A 20978-nucleotide genomic window follows, 5' to 3' on the forward strand; every position below is an offset into this window, starting at 1 on the left:
AGGGAGAGGAGGGGAAAAAGAGACCCACAAATTAGACATAGCCAGCTGGTGGTCTCCCATCCTCACATGGTTCTTTTAGTGTCAATAACCCGAGTGGACCCCGTTTAAAATTGGGTCACAGTCAGATGGTCCCAATTTTTACTGATTTTGTAGCACTTAGAAAATTCGTCTTTGGTATTTTGCAACTTTAAGTATCATCCTATACTTTCACACCAACCCACATCATGTCTGTATCTCATTATCCTGTGGATCAGATCACCTAACATTTTGATTTTACTCTTTAGATTTTAATGATCATTAAGGCCTCTTACTCTTTTATGGTTAATTTGTCACTTTAGAGTAACATATTTCCACCAAAGTATTTTAATTATCCACTCCTTGTGTTTTGTTTCTCTCCTTGTGTCAAAACTTAAATTTTAATCAATTATAACGTTTCGATTTCCATTTCAGTTTCTATCAAATAAATCTTTTTAAAAGGAAGTGATACAGTTGAACAACTAAGAACATGCATTAAGTGTTTCATCGGTCTTGAAAAAGAGCAACAGCCCAGTGCCTGCCAATTGGAGCCCATATGTTTAGTTATAGCATGTTACTTGCTAAGCGTTGGAGGTTGTTGCATTAATTGGTCGTTAAGAATGTTTAAAGCAAGTGATGAAAGTAGATAAACCGGAACATGAATTACAATAAAAGCCAGGAAAGGACGACCAGACACTTCACTCTTTACATGAAAATGTCACTGACATTTGACAGCGATACTGGGACTATAAAACTGCAATTTAAGCAGGCTTAATTAGTTGCATAGAGCATAATCAAAGGTCAAATCCTTTAATTAGTACTGAATTTTATTGGGATCCATAACCATGTATAATTAATCAGAAGGTTGATAAGATTTCCCTACCATATTATGGAGCATGCCGACCTTTCTTAGTGGGCCTTAGCTCAAACATCTTATCAACGTTTCCCTACTTGTAGGATAACTTGCAGAAACTGGCAATACTAATTTAGAAAAAAACTCTTAAAAAATTAATCTTTCCTGGTTTACAAATGTGACATATTTCCTAATTACAAGTGAAAACGCCATTTGGCAATTGGGGAAAGAACTTACTAACTGTTATAGGAGCAAAAAGAAAGCTGCTATGTTTCCTTTTTCTTGATGCGGTAGACTGCAAGTTAAGCAAACTGCTGCAAAACAACATTGTCATTCTGCAGTTATCTAACTGCTTCGTTCACAAGAAAGAATGAGGAAAAATAGAGAAAGCATCTCTGATGCAAAGATCCTAACGCAACATTTCCTTTTCACAACCTAATTCTTCGTTCATTGGATTTTCCCATTTCCGACCGTTAGTTTGGATCATCACCAAGCAACCACACAAGACCCCACTTTTAGTCTTCTGCATGAATTTTTCTTTTTTTCTTTTTTTTCGTCGTCACGTTGTAGCTTCTCTTACACTAACACCTACTGTTTTAGTTTATTTCAAAAGTTAAACCTATATATATTACCCACCGCCAAATTGGTTCCCAATAACTCATCCAATAATGACCTTAATCTGGTTTTAATTGCAATTACTGCCAAGATGATGAATTTGTTGAGATTGAGATTTGGTAACCAAAGTTTTGTTTTTCGTCACCTCAATCTATAAAATAATCATACAAAAAATGATTATGACAAGTTTGATAACCAAAAGAATTCATTATAGCATACTGTCGTCCTCAAGATTTATATACAAACAATCAAACATGCTCTACGATTTGCCACTTTTAATTAATTCTCCCACAATGGACTACTGATTTGCCAATTGCTTGGAAAATTTCCCAGTTATGACCTTTTCAGAATTGGCGAATCATATGCCAACGCTTGCTACCTATTACGTACTGGACAGTAAACAGTAAACTCAATGCAGATTAACAGGACCACAACGTCCACATGATTGAAGAAAATTTTCAATCCATTAAATCAAAGCAGTAGCTATTTGTGCGCAAGTGCTTTATTAATTCCCATCCGTATTTCTCCTCCCCCAACCAGCTTTTTCATAGTGCTTTGCATCACATGCTCCCACCTTCTTTACATGAAAAAGAAATATATGTACATATTCTCAATCACTAACTTTTGATCCTGGCTACCACCTCTCATTCTACAATCAAGTAATAAGCAACTCTTGTTTATTTACTGTCTAGTGTCCAATCCCATTCTTAATATTAATGTGTCCACTGATTTTGAAGTACAATTAACATAATCTAAGGTTTCATAGGGGATATGATTCCGAGGGGCATCATTATATATGAGTGTGGTCCTCTTGTCAACCAAAGCGAATATATTCAATCTAATTGGGTTCCTTTTAGTTTTCCCCATCATACCTTGTCTTGGATATAAACTGCAATGCTGCTAATTGCTAAAGTTAAAACGTTTGGACTTTAGAGAGTGGAGACACAGCATGTGCAACACTGCTGGTATTCATCATGCGCATGCATCACTGTTAGAGGTATAACGAGAAGTGGGGTACCTAAAAATACTTTTTCTGTTGCTATTGTATCTACGCATTCATTATCATATCTATTAAATCATTGGTTAACGGTTCCACCCGTTCATCTATTGGGCCTTTTTTTTGGATTTACATCTGGACTGTTGAAGCAGGCCCATTTAATTGCTTATCATGAATAACAATAAGCCCATATTGATCCTCAATATGTTCTGCTAAAAAAAACGCCTGCCCCTGTCAGCAAAGCCTAGAAACAAAGCTCTTATATAATTAAAAAAAAAACTTGTTTGTATGCCTGAGATTTTAAAATTACTTATATAAAAATGTATGAGTGTATTTATAATATGATACGTTTGTGTAATATATAAACATTAAGTAAGAACAATCTATGAAGTGTCACAAATTTATTCGTCTTATGTGAATACATGTTGTCAAATAAAACTTAATTTTTTTAATTGTGTATTGCGTATCGTATCGTAGGATACACATTTTTTTTAAAAATTAATAAAATAATAAATTTTTTCTAAAAATTAATATTATCCAAAGATTAATTAAAGAATTTTATAGTATTATTAGCTTTAAATTATAGTCTTACATAATCAAAATTAATCACAAAATTAAGAATCTATATTATTTTCTCCCAACCATTCATATCATTTCCAAAATCAATGTCAATATCTATATCTCCACTTATATTATTATTATTATCATGCAAGATGGGCAACACATGTTTCTCTTCACTTTCTCCATGCAAAATTGGTAAATTTGGATAGATTTTAGTGAACTAGGTCTCGGTTCAGACCTAAATTTTTTTTGAGCCTTTGGCCCAAATTAATAAAATCGTATCGATTTATATTGGTATTTTTAAGGATACAAACAGATACGTATCGTATCGTAGGATACATATCAATATATTGAAAGGTTTAGGATGCACTCTCTAATACGTATCGTTGGCGACCTGTATCGAGTCGTATCGTAGGATACTAACAACTATGATGGATATGTATACTAAAAAGTAAAATAATATATTAGAAACACAAAATATGATTGTCAAATCTCATATCGAAAACCTAATTTTTCGAATCATGTATCGCGTATCATATCGTGTCATAGGGTACGCTTTTTTCAAAAATATTAATAAAATAATAATTTTTTTAAAAAAATTAATATCATTTCAAAGATTAATTAAAGAATTTTGTGGTATTAGTGACTTTAAATTATGGTATTACATAATCAAAATTAATCACAAAACTAAGAATCTATATAATTTTCTCTTAACCATTAATATTATTTCCAAGATTAATGTCAATATCTATATCTCCACTTGTATTATTATTATCATACAAAATGGGTAACATATGTTCCTCTTCACTTTCTTCATGTAAAATAGATACATTTGGGCAGATTTTAGTGAACTGGGTTGAGTGACTCGGATCAAATCGAAATTTTTTTTGGGCCTTTGACCCAAATTAATAAAATTATATTGATATTTTTAAGGATATAAATAGATATATATAGTATTGTATGATACATATTAATATATCAAAAAGTTTAGGATACACTTTCTAATATATATTAATAATCTGTATCGAATCATATATAAGATAAGTATAGCGTACATTAGTTAAAGAATTAATTATTAGTTGTGAGAAAGCAAATTAATCCAATTCCATTAAATTAATAATGATATGGCCTTATAGACGCAGATATCCCGGAAGAAAGAAAAATAATGAAAAAAATTTTTTAAAAAAATATAAGAAATAGAGGGGACATATCTTCGAGTCATCGTCACGGTGAAGCTTCCAAGACGCGTAAGCCTCAACTCGACCTGGAATATTACAAGTCAATATCGTTTCAAGTTCATAAACTAAATTTGTTTTTCTGCAGAGAAAGAAGTAATTGATATCGTTAGATCAATTGATCAAACACCATCATCAACATGTCTGGTGGCATCGCACGTGGCCGTCTTACCGAGGAACGAAAATCATGGCGCAAGAATCATCCTCATGTAAATTTTCTTCAATTCTTACTCTCACATTCTGCTATTTCCATTTCTCTAGTCATGTTTTTCTCCATTGAATTTTGTTATTAATTATCTGTTTGATTTCCTCTTTTAGGGTTTTGTAGCCAAACCTGAAACTGCTAAAGATGGCTCCGTAAATTTGATGGTCTGGGAGTGTATTATTCCTGGCAAGCCCGGGGTCAGTGTATTTATTTATTTTTCTTTAAAAGCTGGGTTTTGATTTTTTAGTAAGATATGATACCGTAGTTTAAACCCTTCAATTGCTGGACTATAAAACAAAATTCTTAGAAGAAATTAGTGGTGTACTTTTGGATTTTGGATGGTTATATGTTATTAAATTGAGACTAACATATTTCATACTTCAATTTATAATATATGCCCGTTGGGTTTATGGAGCTATCATTCCTTTTTATTTAATACTCTTGTTTGTTGTGGCTTTCACTTTTCTTGTTACATTTGTAATTAGGAGCATACAATGTTTAATGTGTAAACATTGCTGCCGTGAAAGTCATGCTAATTTGTCAGAGATTATCGGGTTTCATCCTTTGGGATGGTAGCATTATCAGATGGAGATTGAGAAGGATATTGTAGAGACATCTATACCTATTTCTTCAGTGTTTATGCTGTGGTGTTTTACATTTGTTGGCGGAGAGGGATAATGAAGCAGACTTTGGTGTTCAACTTTTAGGGATATGCAAAATTGCTTATTATTTAGTGCCAATAGATATTTTACTGCATCCTTTGAACAGTATTGACCTTTCTGATTTTGTAGACTGATTGGGAAGGTGGCTTTTTCCCACTTACTCTCCACTTCAGTGAAGATTACCCAAGCAAACCCCCTAAATGCAAGTTTCCACAAGGTTTCTTCCACCCTAATGTCTACCCTTCTGGAACTGTATGCCTGTCAATCCTCAATGAGGACCATGTATGTTCTTCTCTGCTTTGTTGTGCACTTGCAAATCATGTCCAGCATTGGATCAGTACTATTATCAGTTTTAGCTAACATGTAGTTTTCTGTAGGGGTGGAGACCTGCCATTACTGTGAAGCAAATTTTGGTGGGCATTCAGGATTTGCTGGACGAGCCTAATCCTGCTGATCCTGCACAAACTGATGGATATCAGCTTTTCATCCAGGTCTTTTTCTATCCCTATAAGATCCCAATTCTTAGTTTAGCTTCAGTGTCTTGTTGTTGTTTTTGAAGAAATTAAAACTTTCCTAATCAATGTGGCTTTGACATTTACAGGATCCTGCTGAGTATAGGAGAAGGGTGCGACAGCAGGCCAAGCAGTATCCACCTGCTCTATGACGTATGCTTGCTTTGCTGGATATGAGTAACTCATTCATATATCTTGCATTGTTTAAGTCTAACTATCTGTGCAAGAGTGGAGCAACTTAATTATTTGTAGTAGTTGAAAGTTTTATGGGGGCATAATTGTTGCCTATTTCTGTTATGAAGGATGTTTTTATAAGATGTCTTGAATTTCTTCTGTATGACTATGGATACTGGGATGATATGAATTATGCTAATAGTCTATAAAGGTAAGAGTTGGTTTTCTAATTAAGTACATTAAGTATAAATAAATTTACTAGAAAAAAATCAAAAGTGATTTGATGCTTTATGTAATTGTACTGTGATGTCTGATGCTCATTTAAGATTATATCTTCCTGGATAGGCTTCATGTATAATTGCAGAAAGAAGAGTTTAGGTTCAGAGAAGTTGATTTGCTTTGAAAACCCTATATTTATGCCTCTTAGAGGAGGGATGTGTTAGAGGGTGACAATCTTCATAGAAGGTGTAAAAACTTAAAAGAGAGAACAGGGAGTGGCCCATGCCTGTGCCATGGTTGTTTGCAGCTCCATTTTTCATTGGCAAATTAACAAATTGAGATGAATCTCAAAGCGTGTAGACTTGAAAGTGTAGGGTTGAGTGTAATGTAATGGGTTATTTTTTCAAATAATAAATGATAGGAGTCAATATGGTTTAGTAGCTATTTATATATGTACTATCATATACTTTATAGTTCTCAAGCCGTTTTATATAGTTTGTTATCCTCAGTTAGAGCCTTCATGTCATTGTAAGGTGATAACTTGCCATCTTCAAGAGCTTTGTTTGCCAATTCTCTGGGATGCTCGACTCTTTTCCTTATCTTTACTGCTACATCTTCATCATTCGTGACTGCACACATTGCCTTGTTGTCTCTGTTTATTCAAGGTGATTTGCCTGTCGTTCACACCTTCCAAATTTCATTGCCTGTCAAGACTCAAATTTCAGCTCTTGCGTCCCCAGCTTTTTGTTTTAAAGTTGCTCCACAAAATTGGCCAAGTGACCATGGGTTCAATGGTACGCAGTACGCACCCTTTCGAGGATAGAGTTTTTGTCAGTGTTCTAAGAACACTCCAATGGCTGATGCTCAAGTATTAAATTTTTTGGTTCCCATCTCATTATGCTCAAGTATTAAGAACCCTCGAATGTCTGGTAATCCTGATTTTTATTGCTGCTCCTTGTCAACATTGTGAGTGTCCAGAATGTTTCCGACTACCCAAGTGATGGAGTATCCTGATTCTTTCATTTGCCCGAACTATTGTGTTTTGAAAAGCATTGATAGTGCTACTATTGTTATGTTGACCCTTACTTCATGTGGAGGCCTGGTGCCATGTAGGAAGGCACATTACGTGAAGCTGGTGAGCTTCTAATTCTAAAACCATGATGGATTCTCAGCGCGAGGAAGAGTTTGTGTATCAATGTATTGAATCTATTGATAGGTGAAGGAAATGCTGTTTTATGATTAGTAACCGGATGTTTATTGTGAAAGTAACTTTTGTTAGTATAGGGTCAAATGCAGTGAGTTTGAGCTGATGGGCTAATTGTTATGTGTTGCCTTAGGTTTTACTGGAGATCCTGATTTACCATACTTAAATAGAAGAAATAAGAGGAAGAGGTAGAGAAAGCAAATTTATAGTTGACCATTTATTTCTTAGTGGTGAATCAATCAGCTGCTACATTTTTTAATTTTATACAAGTGCCCCCTCTTAAAAAAACATTATGATCATTTACATTTTTTATTTTCGCTTAATAGTACAAAAGAGCCTTTCAGTAACAAGATGGGTAGGTGTCCGTGTCACATGGCAGTTACGTACTATTCAAGTTAATCGGAAAAAGTATTGACAGCCAAAGTACTTTACATGCGAAGTTGGGATAATTCAAGTACTTATCAAGTTAGTAGTTAGTACTGGCAGTTCTGGAGTTTCTGGATTATATCTGGGGCTGTAATTTGCCTTTGCCTCTTCTCTTAATCATCATTTATGTTATTTGATTCCAATTTCTCAAACAAATGTGGATGCACAACTTTTATGTAGTTCATTTCTTTAAATACTCAAGACAGACCACTATCCGTTCATTTTATATGAACGATTTGTCGTCCCCTTTTTTTATGACTTCCGTACACAATTTTGGTGTTTAGCACATCGCTATAGGATTTACATTGATAACCTTACATAATTTTGGTGTTTAGCATGTCTTCATAGGATTTACACTGATAACCTTACATAATTTTGGTGTTTAGCACGTCTCTATACATATTTTTCCTTGATCTCCTTTTTTTTTTTTTTTTTTTTTTTCTAATGCCAAGTCATTAAAACAGAACCGAAAATATATACACTTCTTCACTTCAAAGCTGACCCAAATTAAATCTTGATATTTAAAACTAATCAACGCCGACATGATTTGTCCAAATATAAAAATTTGGTCATATGCTTTGCAAGAAATTCATCTGTATAAATTCTGGTCCTACCTTGCGGAATTCTCTTAAAGAGCATATAAAACGTTTAAAAGATCATTGAGCCTCTATTATTTGAATTTCTTAACCTTGACTCTAACGTAATAAAATTCTAGATGAAGGAAGGCTGCTATCTTCTGAGTTATTTTTATTGTAATTTGGTTGAGATCCTACTTCCGTATAATATAATCTTTTTTTATTCTCCCTGCCTGCTGAAATTGACCGAGATAATAGATAGAATGAATTATATATGATTTTTTTAATTTGTTTTTGTCTGTCATAAAACATGGGCATGTGGTAGAAGCAGTCCATGAGTGAAAATATGACTACTTATACTGGGGATGGGTTCTTTCAAGCAAGCAATATTGAATTTGGAGTTGATGTGGCATTTCTCCTATGTTCAATCATATAAACGCACAACATGCTGCCAACAAATATATTTTGAAAGCATCCTATTCTTATCTTTGACCTTCCACCCGTTCCAACTTTCTCTGTTTTTATTACTTTTCTCGTTTTTGCTGTCAACTCTTAACCAAGTCCATACATCCATTAATAAACAAACTAAATTTCAACCCATTATAAATCTTTCTTAGTGTCAATTTCCTGGTAAGATGAGCATCTTGTCTTTATGTCGTTGGTCCATTCAGGAGAAGTCTTTCTACCTTTATGCTCCAATCAAACACTTTCCTAAATAATAATCTGTATCTGGGGCATTGGACAATCTTAACACTTCCATATTTTTTTTTATTTTTTATAAATTAAGCAATATACAATAAAGAGTTCAATCTTTGAATCAATTTGGTATAAACTTTGTATCAATTACAGGTAAAGAAAAACCACAACTGAGCTTCAGTTATTGACTGAGAACGCATATTAAAGATCAATAAATTGGACAAGTTTAATGAAACATTGGTATTGAATATGTACAAAGAAATGAATGCTTGAGAAGGCAGAAGTATAAAAGAAACAAGTTAGAGAAGTAAAAATACGTATGTGTAGTCCTCTAACTCTCTTTGTAAAAGTTTGATTCTCTGTCTATGTATTTCGAAGAAAAAGCTGATGTGAAAAGTCATATATGCACTAAATCCATGCCACTCGCACAAGAACCACATGATTCAAACCAAAAACAAGACAAGCTGGATGGCACCAACGCCAAAATCTGTTGATCATCCTTGTATCTTGCAGCTACAACACCGTGTTTGGTGATCTTCCAGAACTATCCAAAACAATCTCAAATAAATCGGCCTCAGACTCCTCATCAAAATCTGATGTTCTATTATGATTGCCTGGATTGTTTCCGCCTTTGGTTGTGGGTCGGTTAAGCCACTGAGAGTCAATTCTTCCCATAGAGAAGAGCTCTTTGCTATCTTCATATCCAAGAGCAGCAGCTGGGGAATTTACAAGAGGGCCAATGAAGCATGGATTTGATGTCCGTTGAGCATTTGCTGGTGCATATGTAAATGCGCTTTGCCCAAAGTTGACAAGTACCATAACAACATCATTTGCTGCAATCGTTGGATACAGTGGAGACCCAAATTCCTCAGACTTGCAATGGATTACATGCACAAGCTCCGAGTCCACTGTGAAAAACACTTTCTTTTGCCTTGGATCAAACCCACAACCAATCACCTTATCTGTTCTTCCCCATTCTGTTTTTTCGGATTCAAAAGCTAGTTTAATCCCTGAAAAAAAAAAGAGAAAACGTGATTGAACTTGCCATAAATAAAAAATTCCTTTACTATTTTTTTAAATTCTTATGGGCAGCATAAAGAATCACTTGAGCACTAAGAAGGCTGAAATGAACTATTAAAATTTTAGTTGTACAGATCATATAGCATTAGTTTTTATAATTTTGGGTTGACAGCTTTATACCTACTTCATATACATTGAACACTACTGAAGTATAGCTCTATAAAAAGATCTTAGCATAAACTAATAAAATATTATTAAGCTATTATAATTCATGACCATGTCATATAGTGGGCCTTTTCTCATCATCTTTCACCAATGTTGGGACCTTTTAGGTGATGGATTCATTCAGTGGTGGTTGCCACTTTGTCACTGATAATACAGAGAATAATTTTGTTGTCACTATTTTACTTATGACTCGATTCTACTGGCTTAAATTAAAATGATAACTGTAGATATCAAACAAATAAAATTTAAAAGAAGATAAAAAGAAAAGTGACTTTACCATCAAGATACATAGAACCGTTAGAGTTGAATCCGATTGATCCTTGATAGCTTCCTGGGAGTCTCAAGGGAAGGGAACCGCCAGCAGTGAGTCCCAAAGATAACATCACCGCTTCACCTTTGCTATCATCTTTACCAGCAAGCTTCAATTCTTCAATCTTATTTACATTATGAGTGCTGGTAACGTGGACTAAAGATTCTGAATTGGCATTTTTATTAGAATTTTCTTGGATGAGTTTTATCTTCTCACCTTCCCTGACCTTTCCAATTGATTCATGATCGTCACGAGAATGTAGAATTGTAATTTCAAAAAAAGCCTCTTGAGGAAAAGCAGAGTTTCCCAGGGGTGGCCCTGGCAAAGGCAAAGCAGTTCTAATAACAGAAGCAGCAGACATAGAAGGATTGTTTATGTTAACTTTCTCTAACCCTGAATTTAGCCTAATCTTTTGCATAAAATCAGCTGATCCCTGACATACTTCCCAGCTTATATCCGCTTTTGTTTCTCTTCCATAATCACCAACTGCACATAATCCTAATAGGCTTGACCGGGATGATGGAGATGACGACATGTAGTTTATGAAACCAAATCTGGACCATCCATTTTCAACAGCGTCTGTAACAAGTGTTGGATGATCCGCCCAGTTGAACAAAGGCTTCGTTGGAACCCCACGGCGAAAAACATAATAACTTCCTCTTCTCTTGCTATCCAAATCAAGATGATTATGTAGAGTGGATTGGTGAAGTTGTGCAATCCCAGCTTGAAGACTCTCAGGTCTAGTTTGATTGGCATCAATAAATTCCTTATGTTGCTTATAGCAACACCATCGCCAAAAGAACATGATCAAAAGGATTGACAGAACTCCTATGGAAACTGCCACCAGTACAACGTGTGGCCATTGAAGCATCTCTCTTCTCCTTAAATTATTCGGTTAATTTAAGTGGGTTAACAAGGTGGGTTTTGGAGAAATATTTTGTAAGAAAGAGGGCATGAAGAAGGAGAGAGATATAATAAGGAGAATAACAAACAAAGGGCAGGCGTGCGTGGACTAAGACTGGTTCAAGAAAGGCAAGAGCATTGAGTAACCTGAAACAGTAAAGTAGCAAAGAGGTTACAATTACATTACAAATCCTCAGAGATATGGCATTAACGTTTCCTTTTTTTTATATATTCCATTATTTAATTATTTGTAAACTGACAGTCTTTCCTCTTTAACCCCAAAGAAAAAACGCGTTGGTTGATTCACTTTTTCATTTTCATTTTTTCAAAGAAGAGAAACAGAGACGCATATTAATGTTGTGTATTAAACCAAGTAGACATAAACTCTTCTAGAAGGACAAAAACAGAAATTTCAATGGTGGACTAATGAAAAATATATATTGGATTGTGGAAGGAGACAGTGAGGCAGAAACGGTTCCCTCCCGTACCCGGCAATTCGGAGACTGGTAAAAAAGTTAAAAAGTAACATGGATCAAAACAAAGGGACATAAAATTTTATTGTAGTACGTGTTGGTAGTTTTTTGTCTGACTGCAGTTTAACTTAATCCCATTTTGTTGACATCATCCTCATGTAATTTAATTAATTAAATGATAATATAAACATCTAATTAATTTCCTTCCTTTCCAGCAAAAAATACTGTCAGGATTCTGGAAGGAATATATGTAATGGAAAATTTGTCTCATTTGGGATCAACTCTAGGCTTTGACAGAAGAGCAAAAGGCTAACAACCCCAGGATACATTTGAGGGGGCAGCCTAAGCCATTTTGGGCCGCATGTGGGGAAAAGCAAATGTGGGACTTTAATTGGCTTTCCTTTACTTCTTTCTTTTTTATTGGCATTCACTTGTTTAAGTTGGAGGCATCTTGGGTTTTATTGATATCGATTTATTTATTTATTTTATTTTTTTGGTAATAAGGGTATTAGGGCAGATTAAATACAAGTTAAACTAATCTATAAAGTAAATTGAATACCCTACAAACATAAAGGAACAGAACAGGTAAGACAAAATGATATTATGGTAGATGACTTTAAGGTTTGAAAACAAGAAATCAAAGAATAGAGAAAACATAATTGAACGTAAGGACAATACCTTAAGGGATGAGATCAGTTTATTAATGTTAGTAACATGTGATTTATCAATCTAATTGTTATTAAGTAATTTCTTCAAGTATAAGACAAGGAAATGAATGAGGTCAATCTTTATGATGGAAAAATTTCTACTCATTGCTGCAAGAAAAAAATTAGAGAAGGGGAGCAAGTGGAGTGTATACAAAAAGATACTTTTTTATTATATATAATATTGCAAATGGGCCGATATTATAAGGAACGACTCAACTACGACTACGTAAGCCCCACCAAACTTGGTTGCTTAATTCGTTATCTTTCATCCCCTGAATCAATTTGAAAATACGAAAGCAATAATCAAATTAATTTATAGTTATCCTATTCGGAAGTAGTTGATTAAGGTTTTTATCATAATTCTAAGGATAATTGCCATAATTCAAGGAAACATCATTAAAAAGAAACAAGAAAAACCTGTTTATGCTTTCTAAACCCTAATAAGACCTCTTACCTAAGAACCTAAGACAATTAAAGAATCAAAGAAGGATAAACTGCCGTTTTTGCCTTAGCTAAGAAAGATTGAAAGATTAATCGCCACTAGGTGATCTAATGATAAAAGAGCAAAGGGGTCTAACATGAGTTTTAGAGTATGTGTCTTCTCAACCACTCATAAGGGTGACCACCGAGGGAATTACCCAATTGACCACTTCAAAGGGTCGAGAGATTAATTGAGATACGCGTAAACTAGGCTGAATACCCCTCGTCAAAAGAAAAAAAAAAGATTGAAGGATTCAAATTCCTTTGCTTTTCTTGGAGTTTATTATATAATATATGTTGATCACCGCATAGAATATAATGTGCCAGTCAGAAAAAAACAGTTGGACCTATAAGAGGAGAAATATAAGTATTACAAATGCACCAGAAAACAGGATTAGTTAGAAAGAGATAAGATAGAAAATGTATGAGCAACAGAAAGATGACAAGAGACTATTATTGAAGTCAATTTAAAAAATGGTGAGCATTGACAGATTCTTTTTTTTTTTATAAAGGAAAAGAGAAAGTAAAAGAAGATAGCACAGCATGAGGATTATCACTGGGTATGGCAGAAAAATAATACTAGACAAAACCATTTAAGTAAGAGCTCATTCATCACATTTGTCTCCTTACTTGCAGACAGGAGTTCTCACAAGAAATGATTGGCTATAGAGTTGCTTACTGAATCCTCATTGACACGATAATATGGGACTTTGGAAATAAAAAAATTTACATTTGACAATAACCGGACGTTGCAATTGCATCACCATACAGTATCACAGTCTCCATTTGTATTCGGAAAAAAGTACATGAATCTCTTGACATTCTTCTAATATTTTTGGAAAGAAATATATCATTAATTAAAGAACATTGTTATGCCTAAAAAATCAGGGCTAACGTTAGCCTACATCAGCGAGCACCAATCAAAGTTTAGGAAGACTTTGCATCGTCCAGAAGTTGCCACGTTGCTCCACGACAGAAAGAATATGTATGTCACTAACCTAGCAGATTTAAGTTTTGTCTATGAGCGATTGATGACTGTACACATGTCCAAGCCCCAGATAATTTGAGGATATTTCTTAAGTTATCAGCCAATAGGAGGCAAGAAGGACTTGCACGACACCTACCCACTTGCAGATTTGTAATCATTATCTTGAATTCCTCTACTATAAATAGATGATTCCCCTTCTCATTTTCGAGATTCTGATACTGAACCCTCATTCTGATTGTAATCTTTATTTTCAGAGCAAAGATAACCTACAGAAAAGAGACTGACTTGATATTCTCTATGAATACTCAGTTATTGTACCTTTGTTCGTTGTTAGCTATATGCGATCTCTTGTAATCTCTCATATATAAAAGAAATAGTGGACTTAGGATTCGCTTTAAGCATCCGAACCACTTTAAAAATTATCTCTCTCATTTATTATTCAGTCTTTGTATCTGATCATGATCATTCACGTATGATTTCTAAGAACAGCTTAACACTTTGCACGTGCGAGTCGTTGGTGTCAAAATCACGCATTAACAGTTTAGTGCTAGAAGGAGGGCCTGATTTCATATCCGCTCTTCATTCAGAATCTCTGATCAATCAGTTCTACTTGTGAACAAATGGCTTGTGGTTTTGCAACCTAGCGAACTAGTACCAACAACGAGGAAATCCCTTGGGTACAGGATGTTACTTCTCTCGAAGTGCCTCCAATTCCTCAAGGTAATGCAGCGAACATTCCCTCGACCTCTCAGCTCGATCCAGTTGTGATGAATTACCTAGAAATGTTTAATAATACTCTTCAAACGGTTAACTGAAGGTTAGATCATTTGGATTAGGTCGTATTGCTCAATTCTGACAAGGCGATACCACCTCAAAAAACGCCTGTAGGTTGTGCTAAAGTGTGGAAACGGACAAAAGCTCATACCACGCGCACTAGAGTGCGTAAAAATAAGGGAAAACAGGTGGCTAACAATGGGCCAAAAGGCTCAAAGAGGCCAGTGAATATCGATTGTGAGGCAGGTAGAATAACTATGGCTTTGCGACTTGGTGGTATGTCACATCATGAGCTGTCTCACGCCACATAGCATGGGCACCCCCACAAGAATGCACGACATAAAGATTCCCACTATCGCCAGAATGATGGTTCTGACCATCACCGCGAGGAAAATACCCATAGAACGCGGGTTGGTTCTGACCACTGCGGAGGTCTAGATAACTCCTCAAGCTATTTAGTGCCTTCACATGGCTTTAGCTAACATGTGTCAAGCTATGCCGAAGGCTCCGGCCAAGGCAAGAAAGAGTATGATCTGCGATCTTTCCTCAATCATAATCGTGGGGAACGAACCCATATTGCAGAAAGTGATCCTCAGGTGGCTCTGCTTCCTTAGATTAAGGAGTTGCAGCGAGCTCTGGATCAGCTTAGAGCTCAGCAGAATGAGCGAGGGCAGGTTGCTGAGGCATCTCCCTTTTCTCTAACAATTTTGACAGCTTCTCTCCTATCAAGATTTAGAATGCTCGATATGTGAGCATTCGATAGGAGTTATGATCCGCAGGATCATTTCTATAAGTTTAACGACCTCATGAAGCTTCATTAAGTTTCCAACTTAGTGAAATGTCGCTACTTAGCAGTGACTCTGATTGCCCATGCTAAGCGTTGCTTTAAATCGCTTCTGCCAGGATCTATCAACTCATGGTAGTAGATGAGTTCATTATTTTTTAGGCACTTCCAGGCTAATAGGAAGTTCTCAATGCTGTTGAGCTATCTGAGCAACATACGGCAGGAGAGGAATGAATCCCTCCAGTCCTATATCGACAGGTTCCACAGAGAGCTGAACAAGGTGGCTAATGCACCCGAAGATTCAGTTCAAATTCTTAATATTGTGGGAGTTCGCCCATAAACCGACATGTGGAAGAAACTGCAATCCGAGGACGATATTTCCCTCACCCGCTTCTACAACCTCACTGAGAAATATCTTAAAATTGAAAATTCAATGGCTGTTTTGAATCGCCATGACCCTGGTCCTTTGACTAGCGCTCCCAGTCAGAGAGAGGAAAACCAAGAAGAAAGTAATAGAAGGCTTGATTGTAAATAGGCTAATTACGATCAGAGAAAGTGAAAGAAACAACGGTTTGAGTCCAAGAAATCTTATGCCCAAGTTCCTTGTCACGATCGCGACAAGAATCAGTATGTTCCATTAAACACATCGGTATCAAGTATTATGGATAAATAAGAAGAAGCTAATTTACTAGGAGAGCTAGAGCTCATGAAAAATCCCCTTTCAATATGAAATTGCAAGAAATATTACCATTATCACCGGGACAATGGGCACCATACTGATGAATGACGAGCTCTTGAATAGACTATTGAAGGCCTCATTAAAAATGGGTACTTCAGGGAGTATGTTGATGGTCCGACTCCCCTTTGGGAGAAAGATCAAGAAGACAATGGGAAGAAGCTAATTTACTAGAAGAGCTAGAGCTCATGAAAAATCCCCTTTCAATATGAAATAGCAAGAAATATTACTATTATCATCGGGACAATAGGCACCATACTGATGAATGACGAGCTCTTAAACAGACTATTGAAGGCCTCATTAAAAATGGGTACTTTAGGGAGTATGTTAATGGTCTGACTCCCTTTTGGGAGAAGGATCAAGAAGACAATGGGAATAAGCGTTGTGGTTGTAGGGGCCTCCATTTCATCAGAATTATATTTGGAGGGCTGCAGCTCGTAGGGAATTCTCGAGGTGCTTAGGAGAAGTACGCTCGGGAAGCTCGCTATGACCTTGTGAGTGTGTTAAACACGGCGTAGTGACCTGCTAAAGTGCATAGGGAGGAGGAGATTACCTTCTCAGAGAAAGACGCGGTATGATTGCATCACCCTCATAAGGATGCACTCGTCATTGCGACTGAAATAGGTCTGAACAAAGTCCACAGAATGTTGGTGGATAATGGGAGTACCGTGAACATCCTATTTCAGCGAGCATTCGAGGAAATGCAATTGGAAGAAGCAAATATAAAGCTTGCCTCTATCCCCATCTATGGCTTTACAATGGATCATCTAATTTCCAAGGGAATGATTACACTTCCTGTCACTTTGGGTGAGACCCATGAAGTGACCAAGATGACAAAATTTCTAGTGGTAGACTATCCGTTTGCTTTCAATGGCATATTGGGACGACCTCTACTCCGGAACTTCAAAGTTGTCTCCTTCATCTATCATCTAAAATTGAAAATTTTCACTCCGATAGGGTGCGGGGAGGTCAAAGAGTCTTAGCGTGAATCTTGCGATTATTATGTAAGAGCAATACATATAACATGCAAAAGGAAAGGGAAGCCAGTGGGCGTTCTCAAGTAGGCTATGGCGATCAACATGATCGAACCACAGCCAGGTTCAGTGCAAGACAACATAGATCCTTGTGTTCAAGAGGAGTATTCTCACAATGGGTCTGTTGAGACTCTATCTAAAATATCAGTTGACCAGAATGAGCCGACTCATGTATTGAGAATCGGAAGTAATCTCAACACTTAGCTCGCTCGCTCGCTACTGATGTAACGAGCTTCCTCAAATAGAATATAGATGTTTTTGCATGGACTCATGCTGAGATGATCAGGATCAGCACGAATGTAATATGTCATGCACTCAACATCGACGGTGAGGTCAAGCCAATTTGCCAGAAAAGAAGAGCTATGGACCTAGAGCGTTATACTACTCTTAAGGTTAAGGTGGATAAGCTCCTCTCAATTAGGTTCATTCGGGAGGCTCATTATCTGAGTTAGGTCGCTAATCCTGTTTTGGTAAAGAAATTCAACAGTAAATGGCGAACCTGTGTTGATGTCATGGATCTCAACAAAGCTTGTCTAAAGGATAGTTTCTCTTTGCTCAGAATCAATCAGCTCGTCAACGCCACTTCAAGGCACAAGTTGTTAAGCTTTATGGATGCCTACTCGAGGTATAATCAAATCTCGATGTATACGCCCAACGAGGAGCATACCTCATTTATTATAGATCGAGAACTGTACTACTATAAAGTTATGCCCATTGGTCTGAAAAAAGCTAGGCCGACCTACTAGCGTCTGGTTAATCGTATGTTTTCCAAGCAAATCGGGAAATCAATGAAGGTCTATGTTGATGAAATGCTGGTCAAGTCACATGTCACTTCAAATCACATAGCTAACCTCGCGGAAATGTTCGACATACTCCGGAGATATAGAATGAAACTTAATCCTCTTAAGTGTTCATTCAGAGTATCTTCATGGAAATTCCTAGGGTATATGGTTAACCATTGGGAAACTGAAGTCAACCTCGAAAAGATCTAAGCTTTGCTAGATATGAAAAGTCTTGCCAATTGAAAACAAGTTCAGAGCTTGAATGAGAGAATAACGGCTCTCAGTCGCTTCATTTCTAGAGTAATAGATCATTGTTTGCCGTTCTTCAATATACTCAGGGCCAACAAGAGATTTGAATGGACTTCAGAGTGTGAGCGAGCCTTTCAGAGCATAAAAGAGCATCTCGAAAATGTAAGAATTCATGCTTAGAAAGGGTAAAATTGGTGTATAACATGGTATAAGGTCATATGACATGTTATTGAAACTAAAATGGTGAAATTGTTACGTTTTATGGTTTACAACTCTTGTAACTTGAAAAGGAGTTCAAAATCTTCAACAAATTTGATGAAAATCCTCAAAGTAAAGTCCACCCCAAGCTGAAGAAAAGAGAGTCGGCCATGAAAGCTCAAGAGAGAGATTTTCAATCCAAATAAAAAATTAATTAAATTTTGGGAATATCACTTATTTAAATACAAGGACCATTTTGAAATTGTTCTCAAGTCCTTGAATTAATATGAATCTTGTATTAACACTTAATACAAATTCAATATTATTTTCAAGTCCTTGAAATAATTTCAATTTAATATTAAATCATTATTGATCCTAAGTCCTTGAAACAATTTCAATTTAATATTAAATCCTTGATTTAAACAAATTTATAATCAAGACATATAAAATAATCCCGTCTAATATCTAACCCATTATTGAATCTAATTCAATAATATATTTTAGTCCATCATCGAATCTAATCTAATAATGACCAAATTACCTTATTACCCTTGGTAAGTGCTAGCTTCCCATGAGTAATCATTTCTCACCAATACATAAATTCAGATGTACATATTTACATTTGAACATCGTTAACCTTTAACGATATGTATTACTTTCTCTTCTCATACCTGGTTTTTAGGTGTGACTACTTAGGTTCACTGTAACCTAGCCGTGGGACCAATATCACAATCTGATATGTTTCGTCATAATTCTTTATGATCGAAACTCCTACCGATCATGGTAGGCATCTAGCAATGCTCCATAACCCCTAAGTCACAATGAAGTTAAACTCCAATGAACCTCTTTCCCGATCGTACGTTCTATGTAGTAAAATCTCTCTGTCATCAAATCCCGATTAAGTATAGGTTCATGGTATGTCAAAACCCTTAACTTAATCTTTATTCGAATTGTCAATCAATACAATGGAACATGTCATCATGAAACTCCTTTTCATATGACTATTTTGTACTCTAGCCAGAGATTTCCTTTTTCCAATGTTTATTGACATTCGTTTGGGAACTCGGAACCAAACTATTTCAAGTCAACGGATCCCATCTTGACTATCACTTATCCTCGCACATGAATAACATATGATCAAACTGGCTTCTTACACAAGACATGAATAGTCTCGTGTATATACACCATATAAATCATATGCATCCTATGTCGAGTCCAACCGTGATGTCTCAGGTCTAAGGATTAGTGGTACACTAGTACGATCCTACGATGTATTATTGATCACATTCTAAATGTCCATGTGATTCATCGTAATCGGTCATATTCGATAAATAGTTCACCAACCTTTTATCTATGCTAATGCCCCAGTGATATACCTCTTATAATCACCCACACTAATACCATCACATGATATTCAATGGAGGCATTCAGCATGCCTATTATGCAATGTTATTGCCCATTTAACATTACTTACGTAGGGAATACTTTGATGATTTGATCTTTTAAAAATTCGTATCATCCGGACATTTCACATGCATTATAAATAATATAAATGAAGCAGTAAACAAAATATGAAATTAGAACTCTTTCTTCCATTCTCAAAAGAGTATTTACAAGATATATTGCCTTGAAATCGACAGCACAATTAGTTCCTAGGGCATTCATTAACAGGAAAGCCAACTCTTCTACCAAGCCCCTTCCCGAGGAAATCTTATTTCTCAACCTGTCTGTCTCTCAGTATATAGTCAGCGTAGCTCTCATTCAGGAAGAGGGCACAATTCATTGGCCAGTGTCTTACATGAGCAAACGACTGTTGGACGTCGAGACTTAGTATCCAAAGATAGAACGATTAGCTTATGCCCTGCTGATTGCTTCTAGAAAGCTGCAACCTTACTTCCATACCCATATCATCCATGTATTAACCAACTACTCACTCAGGTAGGTCTTTTAGAAGCCAGAGCTTCAGGTAAGTTGCTTAAGTGGGTTATGGAACTGAGCCAATTCGATCTGCATTACAGACCAAAAACAATAATTAAAGGGCAGGTTGTTACTAACTTTATTTTAGAGTTCTCTCATCAACCAAATTGGGAATCCGAACAGCCAGCCAATGAAGTTGTCTAGGAAATTGTTCAGAACTTGTGAACCTAGAGTCTTTACGTTGTTGGGTCTTCGAACAGGAGAAGAGCTGAAGCTAGTCTTCTGCTCATCAGCCTTGAGGGAACTCACATTTATGGAGCCTTCAGGTTTGGATTCAAAGCTACGAATAACGAGGCCGAATATAAGGTGCTATTTACTAGTCTGCGACTTGTAAGAGAAATGGGTTCAGATATGATCAACATTAATAGCAACTCACAACTGGTTGTCAA

General features: G+C 36.0%; 2 protein-coding genes across 2 annotated transcripts; one reads left to right on the plus strand and one right to left on the minus strand.

The window, feature by feature from the left end:
- Positions 1 to 4217: 4217 nt before the first annotated feature.
- On the plus strand, positions 4218 to 6063 carry LOC116125644 (SUMO-conjugating enzyme SCE1-like). The gene is made up of 6 exons (XM_031411363.1): positions 4218 to 4288; positions 4365 to 4485; positions 4595 to 4678; positions 5273 to 5425; positions 5521 to 5634; positions 5745 to 6063. The coding sequence occupies exons 2-6, from the start codon at positions 4417 to 4419 to the stop codon at positions 5805 to 5807; spliced, it is 483 nt and encodes a 160-aa protein (XP_031267223.1). The 5' UTR covers positions 4218 to 4288; positions 4365 to 4416; the 3' UTR covers positions 5808 to 6063.
- A 2986-nt stretch (positions 6064 to 9049) lies between these two features.
- Positions 9050 to 11608, minus strand: LOC116125571. The gene is made up of 2 exons (XM_031411275.1): positions 10472 to 11608; positions 9050 to 9959 (listed from the first exon to the last, which is right to left on the minus strand). The coding sequence occupies exons 1-2, from the start codon at positions 11373 to 11375 to the stop codon at positions 9463 to 9465; spliced, it is 1401 nt and encodes a 466-aa protein (XP_031267135.1). The 5' UTR covers positions 11376 to 11608; the 3' UTR covers positions 9050 to 9462.
- Positions 11609 to 20978: the final 9370 nt, after the last annotated feature.

This window comes from Pistacia vera, unplaced genomic scaffold, assembly GCF_008641045.1.
Source record: "Pistacia vera cultivar Batoury unplaced genomic scaffold, PisVer_v2 Contig169, whole genome shotgun sequence".
Classification (NCBI taxonomy): domain Eukaryota; kingdom Viridiplantae; phylum Streptophyta; class Magnoliopsida; order Sapindales; family Anacardiaceae; genus Pistacia; species Pistacia vera.

Coding starts and splice junctions, on each gene's coding strand:
- LOC116125571 (XM_031411275.1), bottom strand. CDS start 11,375: ATGCTTCAATGGCCACACGTTGTACTGGTGGCAGTTTCCATAGGAGTT. Junction 9,960..10,471: donor CGGTTCTATGTATCTTGATG/GTAAAGTCACTT, acceptor TTTTTTTTTCAG/GGATTAAACTAGCTTTTGAA.
- LOC116125644 (XM_031411363.1), top strand. CDS start 4,417: ATGTCTGGTGGCATCGCACGTGGCCGTCTTACCGAGGAACGAAAATCA. Junction 4,486..4,594: donor GGCGCAAGAATCATCCTCAT/GTAAATTTTCTT, acceptor TTCCTCTTTTAG/GGTTTTGTAGCCAAACCTGA. Junction 5,426..5,520: donor CAATCCTCAATGAGGACCAT/GTATGTTCTTCT, acceptor AGTTTTCTGTAG/GGGTGGAGACCTGCCATTAC.